Source organism: Sinohyriopsis cumingii, unplaced genomic scaffold, assembly GCF_028554795.1.
Source record: "Sinohyriopsis cumingii isolate HCF-2022 unplaced genomic scaffold, ASM2855479v2 utg001837l, whole genome shotgun sequence".
In the NCBI taxonomy this organism is placed as follows: domain Eukaryota; kingdom Metazoa; phylum Mollusca; class Bivalvia; order Unionida; family Unionidae; genus Sinohyriopsis; species Sinohyriopsis cumingii.
This window is the reverse complement of record NW_028316068.1, coordinates 231,753-245,143: the sequence shown is the minus strand read 5'-3', so window position 1 is coordinate 245,143 and position 13,391 is coordinate 231,753. Positions and strand designations below refer to the sequence as shown.

General features: G+C 35.0%; 1 protein-coding gene across 4 annotated transcripts in view; it reads right to left on the bottom strand.

The window, feature by feature from the left end:
* The window catches only part of LOC149771454 (potassium channel subfamily T member 2-like), a 274,764-nt gene that overhangs the window by 59,606 nt on the left and 201,767 nt on the right, over window positions 1-13,391 (bottom strand). For 3 of the 4 annotated variants that reach the window (XM_089948424.1, XM_089948427.1, XM_089948425.1), the window contains one exon: window positions 8,937-8,954. The exons of the other annotated variant lie outside the window; for it this stretch is intronic. In XM_089948424.1, coding sequence (XP_089804550.1) covers window positions 8,937-8,954 — 18 coding nt within the window. The remainder of the gene's footprint in view (window positions 1-8,936; window positions 8,955-13,391) is intronic. 4 annotated transcript variants of the gene reach the window in all.

Below are 13,391 nucleotides of genomic sequence, written 5' to 3'. Positions count from 1 at the left end.
TTACAGGAATCAAAAAGTCAAAGCCTGAAAATTCATCACACACCATGAAGCTTTAAAATCATATCCACACTATACATTAGCAGCTTGGACTTCACTATGGCTATTCATGCAATAAGTGATTGATTTTTATGTTTCATGAGTATTGTGAAATGTGAAGTTTAATTCTTATACAATAATTAATCCTAAGCATAAACATAATCCATGAAGTGGCCTAATAGAAACAAATGAAAAAACTTAAAAACCAAAATACAAATTTTCCAATAACTCTGACCTTGACCCCAAGGTCAAAGGGACATGTAAGCATGTTGAAGACTCAATGGACATAGCTTGATTATAATTCATGCCAAGTATAATAACAATCTATCATGGAGTTTAGGAAATATAGCCAAGTATAATAACAATCTATCATGGAGTTTAGGAAATATATCCAAGTGTAAAACTTGAACTAAAACTTAATAAACTGTTGATGTTGACAGAAATATGACAGCTGTTTTTTTCTAATATGGACTCTACAAAACTTAAAGTTGCAATCCTTTCCAAAACTGATTTTCAATAAATACTATGAGTGTATTTGGTTGCTGCACTAGTTTCAGTGTCATATTCCATTTTAACAGTTCTTTCGTCCCGTCTGTTTTTTTTCTTTTTGGTTCTGGCACCTTCAGGGCATTCAAATATTGCTGCACACTGACAATGGGAATCAGAAGTAGTAATTGTGATCAGAAATGCCATAAATTCTGACAAAGTCTTCACTGATGTTTCAACATTCCAGTCTACTGAATGCAGGCTACATGATTAAGTTTTAACTGATGTTTCAACATTCCAGTCTACTAAATGCTGGCTACATGCTGAAGAAGTTTGAACTAATGTTTCAACATTCCAGTCTATTGAAAAATGAAGGCTGAATGCTGAAGAAAATTTAACTAATATTTGAACATTTCAGTCAACTGAATACAGGCTACGTGCTGAAGAAGTGTGAACTAATGTTTCAACATTCCTGTCTACTGAATGCAGGCTACATGCTGAAGAAGTTTGAACTAATGTTTCAACATTCCAGTCTATTGAATGCAGGCTACATGCTGAAGAAGTCTGAACTGATGTTTCAACATTCCAGCCTATTGAATGCCGGCTACATGCTGAAGAAGTTTGAACCAATGTTTGAACATTCCAGTCTACTGAATGCAGGCTACGTGCTGAAGAAGTTTGAACTAATGTTTCAACATTCCAGTCTACTGAATGCAGGCTACATGCTGAAGAAGTTTGAACTAAAGTTTCAACATTCCAGTCTACTGAATGCAGGCTACATTCTGAAGAAGTTTGAACCAATGTTTCAACATTCCAGTCTAATGCATGCAAGTTATTTATGTTATCCTTTCACCCAGATTAAAGAGTGGTCATCAGAAACAATTCACCATTATTTATTTTTCACTTGGATGATGCTATTCTTTCTCTTTATATCACACAATATCCAATTTGTACCGTATATACTCACGTATAAGCCAAATAATTTAGGAAAAAATAAAAGCCTGGAAGAAGGGGGGAGGGTTGGCTTATCCGCAGGCCAAAGTCTAAACTTGACTGTTTTTAGGTCTTTTTGTTGATTGCTGTAATGGCTGTAAATCTTGGGACACGAAACAATATTTCTTTGTGTCCTAAGACAGGCATGTAAAAAAAAGAGTAACTTTCGATGACCCAACAATTATTAAACTGTTATACAGTACTATGATTGATTTTGTTATTATTTTGCATGTGCAGATTTTCTGATTTCTCCAACATGAAGTTAAATAAAGGTAAATACAGACTTCATAATTTGCGGGCCAGTTGAGTTTACCAGGGAGACCATGCTAAACTATAATGTACATTACTTACACAGTGCAAAGCGTACACAGCATCACTTAAATCCTTACTTTTTCCCCAACATATTAGATGCAGATTTTGCTTTATTCAATGTTTTGACCGAATTGCATTCTTCTAGATAACTTTCCAGCTATTCCTTAATAGCTGTTTCATTTACGCTGAATCACATGCTCACGACTTACTCATTTTCAATGATATAAGCGATCCTACAAACTGAGGTAATACTTTTAAAAGGTATGCACGTTTAATTGCACAAGGGACATAAACATCATAATTTACATGTTCACAAAGAGTGGCAATAATAAAGGCTAAAATTCTTGTATAGTTCAACTAAGATCAACATCAATCAATTTTAGTTTTGTGTTTTAGCTGAAAAAAATCATAACTTTCCACACAATGGAAAGCTTGATGCTTCAACGTCTCCTATGTTGATAGTCAGCAAATTTCTTTCGTTCTGTGACATAAGTACAGGCCAGTTAATCATTAAAACCCTGAAAATGGCTTGTGATAAGAGGAAATTTTGACCGGTAACTATACAAGTACATTGATCTGTAATTGCCTTTTATTTCTTAATATTAGCACGTTTACCATAGTTTTGTAAAACGGGGTCAAAGGCATACCGATGAACCTTTCAAAAGCCAAGTAGGGAGACTGGATAAATAAAACAGAGATTGGGACATAAAATCGGGAGAATTTTCATGGCATTTTTAAAGCCTTGTTTTCACTAAATATTGATAGATCTTCCTGGTCCAATATGTGTGAAATTCGCAAAAAAGACTTGCTGTTTCTCCCTGTGATGTGCCCTATTTTCATATTCTGGTCAGCTGTGGTCAACTGCACAATAGCTATAGACTAGTCTTAAATAAACAAGCAAGAAAGCCAGCACAACTAATTAAAAGAAATCCTTGTCCATGCAACTATTTTTGAAAATGATTGGTCCCCCGCCGTAATTCAAAGAAACCATATTCTACACTATTGTGTATTATGCAAGCACCAGCAATTGATTAGCAAATAAAGGAATCCCAATTTTGTTGAACTAAAGGTACCAAAACAGCCAGCCTCATGGTGCCTTACATGTGGCAACTACACTCCCCTCTTTGTATATCCAACTTTATTCCCTTATTGTCAACTCGTAAGGCATTTAGTATTGTTTATTACAAAACATCTATTCTGAAATCGTTTCTTGAAGACACATTTGCTGCGTGGTATGTATTTTCATTCCTTCTTTTAATTTAACAATGGTAATTATCACTGGCATATACAGTATAAAAATGCCAGGTGTTCACCCATGTAAGTTTCTTTCATGGGAATGATGCAATAGCAGATGGAGTTACATCATTCGTAGTGATCATTTTTGGGATTGATATTAATTGTGGACGATTTTATTGTTGGGGTTTACATTTTTTTTCTGGTTTATTTTTTTATTTTTGTTTTATTGTGGAGGTAAAAAAAATCATTAATTTATGTGAATAATATTCAAACTTAACATTCTATTTAGTGAAGAAGCGACTTCTTTAAGTAAAGTAATTATTTTGTCACAACAATAATTCACAGGTGATACAACAGAACATGTAGGATTTTTCTTGTTTAGAAGAAATTAAGATCAAAGACAATCTAATAATCAGGAGTTCTCTGCAAAAATCAGAAGATATCATGAAACTGGGAGGTAGGCGTGGAGCGACCCCAAAAATCGAGAGTTCTTATCCCTCCTAGTGTGAAAGTTGACAGGTGTGGTGTAAGATCACTTACATCAAAGCAAAGTGTAACTCAGTTTTACAGTATTAGCAATGAACCATATTGTTCTTCATTGTGTTGTCATGCTGGGATTACATTTTAATGAGTTAGGTATTTACAATTTCAAAGCAATGTAAAAACATAATTACCGGTGCACTGATATAGAATATCCAATGCAGTAATGCATAAACAAACAATAATCAAGTCAAAAGGGAGAGGTAGTGTTACAGCAACTCGTGAATGCTAAATTCTTGAGATCGTTCGATTAAATTATACACAAATCTAAATTAGGCAGAAACAATAAGAAAACAGAAAATTAAATAAATTACTTTTCAAACAAGTATACACCATTTCTTTTTAATAATCATGCATGCCAATCTCAAGATAAGTATACATGTAATTTTTTAAAAATATAACTTTGCCTAAATAAATGCATATAGAACTTACCTTATGCATCTTGAGATGTCTCGGAGTTGTAGGTCGGCTTATACGCAGATCGTGCACTTTTTAGTGTTTATACCTGTTCAGTTTGGGGGACGGCTTATACGCGAATAGGCTTATATGCAAGTATATAAGGTACATGTTTCAACGGGTTGTAGGATATAAACTAATCAAAAGTGTGATGATTAGAAAGGCAGAGAGACGAAGTGACTACAACATAATTCATAACTACTAGATATAATACAAAACCAAGTTATATGAACATGTTTCAAAGGGTTGTAGGATATGAACTAATCAAAAGTGCAATGATTAGATAGGCAGGGAGATGAAGTGACTACAACATAATTCATAATACTAGATATAATATAAAACCAAGTTATATGAACATGTGCACCATCTAAAACAAAGTTTATAATGCACCATTTTAAACATGAACTGTACTTACAGAGGAAACAATACACTCACAACATTGGACTAAATGCTTAAAATCAAAATGTTTTGCATAATTTAAAAACAAAATTATTCATAAGATTTTTGTCAAGTTCTTTGTGTACCTAATATAAACACTGCTCATCCAAAACTCTGAAAGATATATATATATATATATATATATATATATATATATATATATATATATATATATATATATATATATATATATAGCCATAGCAGTAGAAGCTGCTGATAATACAAGACAAGCAGCAGCTACAAGCACTACTACCACTATTATTATTATTATTATTATTATTATATTATTATATTATTATTATTATTATTATTATTATTATCAAGAACAACATTAAATACCTTCGATATCATGATCATATCTCCCTAGTACAGACTGGTTTTGCCAAAAATATTGTATAATAATAATTATCTTGAAAATGAATAGTATTGTATAAACAAATAAAAATGTAAAAAAAAAGGTACCAATAAGACACCATCCCTCTGGATGCCTTGTATACAACACTGCAAATTCATCACCACTGCACAATCATCCCCACAGCACAATCATCACCATTATCACTGCATAAATATACTGTAGGATAAACAGAATTACCAAACCAAAACAACATTTTAAAAAACTTTGTCTTTCTTTTGCATGGTCAGAGGTTCTAAAATGATTTAAAAACTTGTCTTAATTTTTAAAATGATTTAAAAACTTGTCTTAATTTTTAAAATTATTTAAAAGCTTATTATTTTTAAAAATGATTTAAAAACTTTATTAACGCATTTAGACAGGATGAATTAATATTTATTTTTTTAGTAAGCGTAGAAATGTGAACAATACTCAGGTGGAATGAAAAATGAAATTTTTTGGGGTGACCCAAAATAATCAAATTACATCTGTACTTTCTCCATGTCATGAAAGTATTGCAAATTACAGAGGCATCAATGATATAAAACCACATATACTCAATGATGGTCTCTTCTCTGTGTCCTTCCTCGAGACATTTATTTTGGGAGCCGAAGATGACTTATGAATATCGTCTCTAAATTACCAAAGATCCTCGTCTTTTCATTGGTTAAATGGCACTTTTAATACATTGTTCATATCATGCTAAGGAAATTGGTGTTAAGTGCCTTTCCCAAGGACACACATAGACACCCAACCTGGTCTTGGCCAGGTTGAGTATCGAATCAGTGATCCCTGGATTATGAGTCCGATGCTCTAACAACTAAACATACTTACAATGTAATTATTAATCATGATACCTAAGTACTAATGTTGTTATGTTAATGTGTAACTACATTTCTAAAGTAGTGAGGTACCTGTCCGACGTTTACACTGAATGTTATGTTAGTAAGGTTATATATGTTGTAAATAAGTAACCTACAAATCCTCATCATTATCATCAGTGTCATTACCACTATCACCACTATTATCATCCTCATTACCTTAAAAATGTGAAACTGACTGTAGTAATACTGACACTACTAATGAATAAAAATTAGTCACATGTTCTGCAAATGCAATATGTGCATCTTAAACTCATATCTTTTACTGATTATTTATTTCTAGTATCCCAGTGCACAAAAATGCAGTTCAACAAATTTATTGTCATTTATATTTGCATATACATGCATGTACTTTACTTAATTCCAATACTACGTTAACATTTTACATTTAATTCAACAGTTTACAGCATTTGATTTTCAATAACATATATTGTGATCTTTCTCTTTACACTTAAGGCAGTCCACTTCTGTAAAATCAATGTTTACTTCACATGATGAAATTATGTGATCATTACATTATGATGTCACCAATATGACATCATTGTTTACCTAGATGTATCACACTGCTAAGAACCATGGGAAAAACCTGACATCACATGATTTGGTTGTTACTTTTGTTTCTAAATAAATAATAAAAAATTTGCTTAGACAAGTTTAAAAATAACATTACTGTGAGAGAAAAATCATAAAATCAATGAAAATTACACAAGTCTAAGGGATATCTTGGATGAATTACAACTGTAAATTGGCCATGCATACTGAAAACAAAAATTATATTTGATAAGAGAAGACAATAATCTTCAACCGCTGCAAATTCTTGAATGTTTAAATACTTTTTTTCTGGGCAATCAGTGCCTCAGTACTTTTTTCCATACATTTAAAGGTAAAAACCATTACCTTCTGAGAGATACTTAAGCAAGAGTAACCCAAACAAAAAGAGCTCCAGCCTGTAAATGTTTATATTTTTATATTTTGGATTTCTTAGATCCTTAGCCATGTTATAGTATCATTTAAATCAGGCATACTGTGTACAGTATCATTTAAATCAGGCTTACTGTGTACAGTATCATTTAAACCAGGCTTACCATGTACAGTATCGTTTAAATCAGGCTTACTGTGTACAGTATCAGTTAAATCAGACTTACTGTGTACAGTATCATTTAAATCAGGCTTACTGTGTACAGTATCATTTAAATCAGGCTTACTGTGTACAGTATCATTTAAATCAGGCTTACTGCGTACAGTATCATTTAAATCAGGCTTACTGCGTACACTGGGCTTGCAGCTAACCCAATTCATTTTTTCTGACTGTCATCGTATCATTCCATACCTGCTCTCTAACACATGAAAATAATGAATTTACCTCTGATATTAACCCTTGTAAACATTATTTTTATGTGATTGTGATTTTTAAATGGAGACAAATTCAAGTAAGATCTTAGCGAAGTCATGACAAAATAATCTCATTCACATCAAGCTTTTTTACCAACTTAAATTATTATCTAATTCCAGTCAACAAATTACACATGTTGACCAGTTAAACGTCTTTCAAAAATACCTCCTGGGTTGATGGAAAAGAAGTGAAACTCAAATTAACTTTCTTTTCTCAAATGACTTATCAAGGCATGAAAGCATAAAACATCAGAACATTTAACCCATTTTCTGGCCAAGAAAAGATTGAAGCACATTTTCATGTTGCAATGTTTAAAGGGCTTTATATTTTGACAGACAAAATTCATTCTGAAGCAGTTGCTCAAGCTATAAGGAAGCCTGATGAAGGGGCAATTTGATGTTTATAAAATGAACTTTACCAGAGATTGTGACTTTTCAAATGAAAGCTTAAGCTCAAGCCATCAACGTAAGACAATTCTGACCTTCTGATGATCAACGTCTGTGTTAAGTACTTGGGAATATTTAGGATTGGCACTTACTTATAAGTCGAGTCCAACCACAAACAACATTGGCCCTGATCTGACATTACATAATACACTTGCCGTTTGTTCTACTGATTACTCCTAACAAATTGCAGACCCAGTTCTGCTGGCTCATTATGTGACAGCAGATCTAGGTCTGTGCAGTCTGCAGGTGAACTTGACTTGTGAACACATATAGTATCTTTACTTTCTTTATTGTCGCACTCAGTTTCAATCATGTATCCCATTATCACATCCAATCTTTTTCACTCAAGCTTGAGGTTTTTTCCTCACAAATGTTTTGAGATCATGGGCTCAGATTATAGATAGCTCTGAACTGGGTTTTTTTTTGTGCAAATGTCCAGGCAGTGAAGCTCTTGTACAGAAAAAGTTTTCAAAATGATGTCCATTAACTCACCTCCTTGGTTTGTAAACCCATTGTCAAAAACTATAAAATATGAGGCCAACATAGACTCAAGACTGCTCAAATGGATGACACTAGCCTAAAAAAGCTAAAGTCAAGGTAACCTAGGTTAAAAGAAATTGATACCTAAATTATAACAATCTAACTTGCTAAAATTTGGCCATGTGTCTTTTGTATTTGGGTTATTTTCTTTGGTTTCTTAATTTGTAAATTTTTTTTATATATTTAGAAATACCTGCAATATCTGACGTCACACTGAAGTAATTTAAAAGTACATATTTTTTGAAAAAATTATGCTTAGAGGGTCTCCATCAAGACTGATTGAAGTTTGGCCCTTATGCCAGGATGCCCTCGCTCTCTCTCAAATTCAGACAAATTATTTTGAATGTGAAGTCATTTATATGTTTTGTATTTACAATAGCCAATCATCTGATAGAGAATTGGCCTACTTAAAAGTTTGCTGCATGGATGCTCATCTTGAACTGCTTTATGCAGTAATAAAAAACATTCATTTTAATGTTGCATTTATAGTCAGGGATGCCATATTGGATGGCAAATTGGCATTCTTTGTCTATAAAAAAAAATATTATCTTTTTAAAATTTCAAAATACCAAATGTCTGATAAATCTGTAATGAAAATTTCAATTACAATAGCAAATGTTGACAGATGCACAACAGACGTTGCATGATAGACATAGGAACATAATGCTAGCTTGGCTTGGTCTTATAGCAAGATGAAAATGTCATGAAATATTTATCCTCAAAAGATGTATGTTATTGTTGTTTAGCATTCTGTTTACATTTTATATATTCACCATATCAATTCCTACCTTTTGAAAGCCGTCGCCCTAAATTGAAAACAGAATATCATAAAATATAACTGAAAAGAAAGAATACATTCAGCTGGAAACTTTTCTTGTCCACTCTAATGACACCTTACGTCTTTATTTCTCAAGAAACAGACATGAAACTGTGGCTGTTTGATTTCCAGATTGGCGCTGATGATGGGACAAGTAACTATACCAGCTGATGCAATTGTTTTTAAAAAAATCTAGGAAAAAGACTATTTTCTGATCAGTTGCTTAGCCATAATTGATAAGCCTCATCATTTTTCACCAGACCTGTATTTCACAAACAAAATTTAAATCTGAACTTAAGCTTAAGTCTAAAATCCAGCAAATCAACTGGCTCAAATTTAAGTCTGGATTAAAATATAGTTTAGGAGGGTGAAGATCATTATTATTATGTAATACTTACTAGTCCTTAGTCCAAGGTGAATTCCTTCCTCCAGTTAGTAAATGGAAGGTTAGAACAAAAATAACATGATCCCAATCTGATGCCTTCATCATTCATTATATTGCCCTTCTTTGACATAGATTGGGACTGAAAGGAAATCACAATGGGGAGAGAGGAGGGAATTCAGTAATAATAATGGGCTAAGTATTGTACATTTAAAATTAGTTTACCCCAAATCTGCATATAACAGCAGTACTACGTTTCCTGTAATTACCTGCCAAAATAATTTCCAGCCCTGTGGAAAGCTAATGACTCCATGATAAACTGTCATAGTGAACATAACCTCTGCTTATGCTGGGTGCTGTACCACAGACTAGAGAGTGTGTGTGTGTGTGTGTGTGTGTGTGTGTGATTAGGATTTTTAATGTAGCTTTAAAAAATATTTAGTCATATCGCTATGATGTCTGCAGTGTGTCAGTTTATAGTGATGTCTAGCACTGGGGCATCAGGCCGCAGACACGTAGCATGTTGTCGCACCCAGTCACATTATCCTGACACCAGGCCGACCAGTCCTAACACTAACCTCTTAATGCTGAGCACCAAGAGAGGCAGCTGTTACTACCATTTTTGTAAGTCTTTGGTATGACTCAGCTGGGGTTCAAACCCATGACCTCCCGTTTCCAAGGTGGACGCTCTAACCACTAGGCCACCGGAGTGGTCACCACAGACTAGAGGATGATCTGACAATTTGCTGGGCTGATACAACCAGGCCTAGAGCATAGATGTGATGGCATAACATCAATGACCACAGAAGAGATGGTGTAGTGAGACTGCAATTCTTTGTTTTCATGAAATCATTCAAAGAGTGATTAAAACAGGTCCAAGATGTCAAAACCATCATGTTATGTCTCTCCATCTCTTTCTGAACAGGTTGTCTGCCAGGATATTTATCTTGTCTGGAATATGGCAATCTGACAGTGATCTTCCCTTAAAAACTATCTGAGAAGGTTCAAAAGTTTCCAGCGAAGAGTGTTTCCAGCAAAGAGTGCCTCCTTGATGTCCAAAGTATATCAAAACCAGGTCAGTGGCAATTATAACACAGCTTGTCACATGAGGCTGATGTAGTCCTTTTGAGCTAGAAAACAATCTACATTTCTATGTTGATGTTGCAAACAGAAGATTCTTTCTGAGGCCACAAGATCTTAAAGAATACTCTTTTAGGATCTAGGTCAGCACCCCAGCCTGAATATGAATCATCAGTGTACAAGGAGTAAGTGAACCTCTAATGACCTTAAGTCAACCTCTGTTACTCCTTTCTGGGAGTGGAAGTGAGGTGGAATGGAAGAGCACAAAACTGAAAGACTTCCTTGTTCAGCTAAAACCACAAAAACCTGTGGGATTGCAGCATTGAGATGTGAAGTGTACAAGTAGGCATCCTGGAGGTCTATGGAGACTGCCAATTCATTCATCCTCATGGCATTCCTAACTGAACATCATCATCCTGAAGGACTCTTTCTGAAGACGTTTCATTAGATAAAGATCAATAATAAGTTTAAAGTTTCCCTCTTTCTTGGAAAGCATTAAGTTACTGGAATGAAACCATGAACTTTGAATGTCATTCTATCTACTGACCCCTTACTTAGAACGATGCATACCTCTTCTCTTAGGAATCCCAGTCTGATCTAGCAAAGTCATATGAATTGTTGATAAAGGTGGAGATGATCCAACTCCTAGAACCTACTGAATTTGGGGAGGAATGTAGTCCAGTTATCCTGGCCTGGCCATTAAAGCCGCCCTGTCTTGCAAAAGAAGTGGAAGAAGGAATATTCAAATGGGGTTTAATGTTTTGGCTTGGCTTCTTGGTTCAAATGTTTAGGCTGGGATGCTTGTTAGCTGGTACATTCAGCCCTGCAACCAGTGTTGTTGATTCCATAGTTCTTAGTCCACTGTAGGGATTACGTTGCCAATTAAGGTCTCTGTGTCATAGCACTAAACAGATTCTCACTGTACTTTAACAAAACCTTTTAAGTATCTAATGTGATATGGAAGTTGAGAAGTTACACCAAAAGTATCACAACATTAAGATTAAGTGCCTCATGGTCCTGGCACCATTAAACAGCCAGTGCCAAAGATTCCATACTCAACAAGTTGAGAGAAACAGCTGCAAAGAAATCAGCATGCAGTAACCTGCATGTCAGCCTAAAGTTTCTTAGTATCAAGAAACTTAAAAGGGATAAAGGCCCAGGTTCCCATCAATATCCCCACCTGGGATGCTCCCAAATCGTAGGTGGAAGACTTCAGTAGGTTCATGTACCCTGTGTCTAGAGGTGGAAACCAGGGGCAAAAGTGTAGAAGAGGGACCTGCCCAATGTTTCTACTGTCTTGCTTTGGCCACAGATACAGTGGAAGAAGACAGTAAACTTTGTTCATTGCCTTATCAAAGATCCAAACTTGTTCATTTTTTCATTATCTGACCCCAAAGGATGAGAACAACCCAACACGATCTGATCCACCCGGAACTCCTCCGAGCCTACAAGGCATGCCAAGCAGGTGAGGTGAATATCCCATGCAGGTGAGGTGAGTATCCCATACAGGTGAGGTGAATATCCCATGCAGCCTTTTCATGGCCATGTTTGCCTGCTTCAGGTAGCATGCTGAAAGCCAGAAGAAAAAACAAACTATCAGAACAAATATGTATGGGATAAAATCCATCATAACACTGGTTGGTTACCAATGAGGGATATAAACCAAGAAGCACCACATCACTTATGTACAAAACTCTTAATATAACAAAAGGAAAACAGTTTTTGCAGGTTTATTGCCGTTATTTAGCACATGATAGGCCATACATGGCAGCCAACATATCTATGGAGGAGGAACCTTGAAGACCCAGGAAGAAACACTAACCCATGGAAAGATACTGTCAAGCTTTCTCTCATACCCATGTTGGCTGAGCCAAGACATGAATCCATGCTGACTGAGGTGAGATGTGAGCAATCTAAAGGCAAATGCCATAGACCATTCGATCACCTGAGGCGCTCCAAAAGAAAACAGATAAAAAAGTAAAACATGCAAAAGCTGTGGAGAAAATATCAAATGCAACATAGCAATGTATATAACTGATTGCAATTATGCCAAACGAGACTTTAAAAAGTGAACATCACTGAACACCCAGAGACATGTCATAGTACATGAATGACAATATTCCAAATGACATAAGTAACAAAGTCATCAGACTGGGATGATGCTGTTTTCTTCTAAACCTCAAATTACTGGCTGGAGACAGGAATTCACCTTGACTGGCTAGCACCTAGAAAAGTGAAAACAAAGTAATAATAAAGTTATTACTGCCATGAAAATTGACCATTCAAATATCTTTAGTCTAGACTAAGTTTTGTGACATTGTTGGTGAATCTGGGGCCAAATTTACTGATATTGACATTTCCTATCGATGAAAGCTCTAATGATATACAATAAAACCTGATATGAGCTACCTCTTCTGTGAGCAAGCACCTGTCATTTACAACCAAAACTGTCATGCAGAGATTGTGTGCGTGTTTTTGCAATTTTAACATAGCTTTAAAAAGTTTTCAGTCAAAGGGCTACAATTTCTGCAGTGCATCACAGGGGCATCATGCCACAGACATATATCATCATGTCCCATCCAGTCACATTATTCCCACACCAGGCCTAACAGTAACCTCTTAATGATGAGCACCAAGCGAGGCAGCTGTGAGTACCAATTTTAAGTCTCTGGTATGACTTGGCCAGGCTTGAACCCACGACCTCCTGCATCCAAGGCAGACACTCTAACCATTTAGGCAACAGGAGCGATCTCATGCAAGGACTGAGTTTATATATAAATGCAATGACATGAGTAACCAAATGTTAAATGCAACCAGCATTCAATGTCTATTTGCAAAATATGAGTTTCAACACTGCTATGAATGACACTGTTGCAAAACAAAATAAAAACATGCAGACCTTCATTTGTAGCCATAACTGCTGAGTAGTCTGCAGGCAGATTGTTCTAAATAAAGTACAATCAA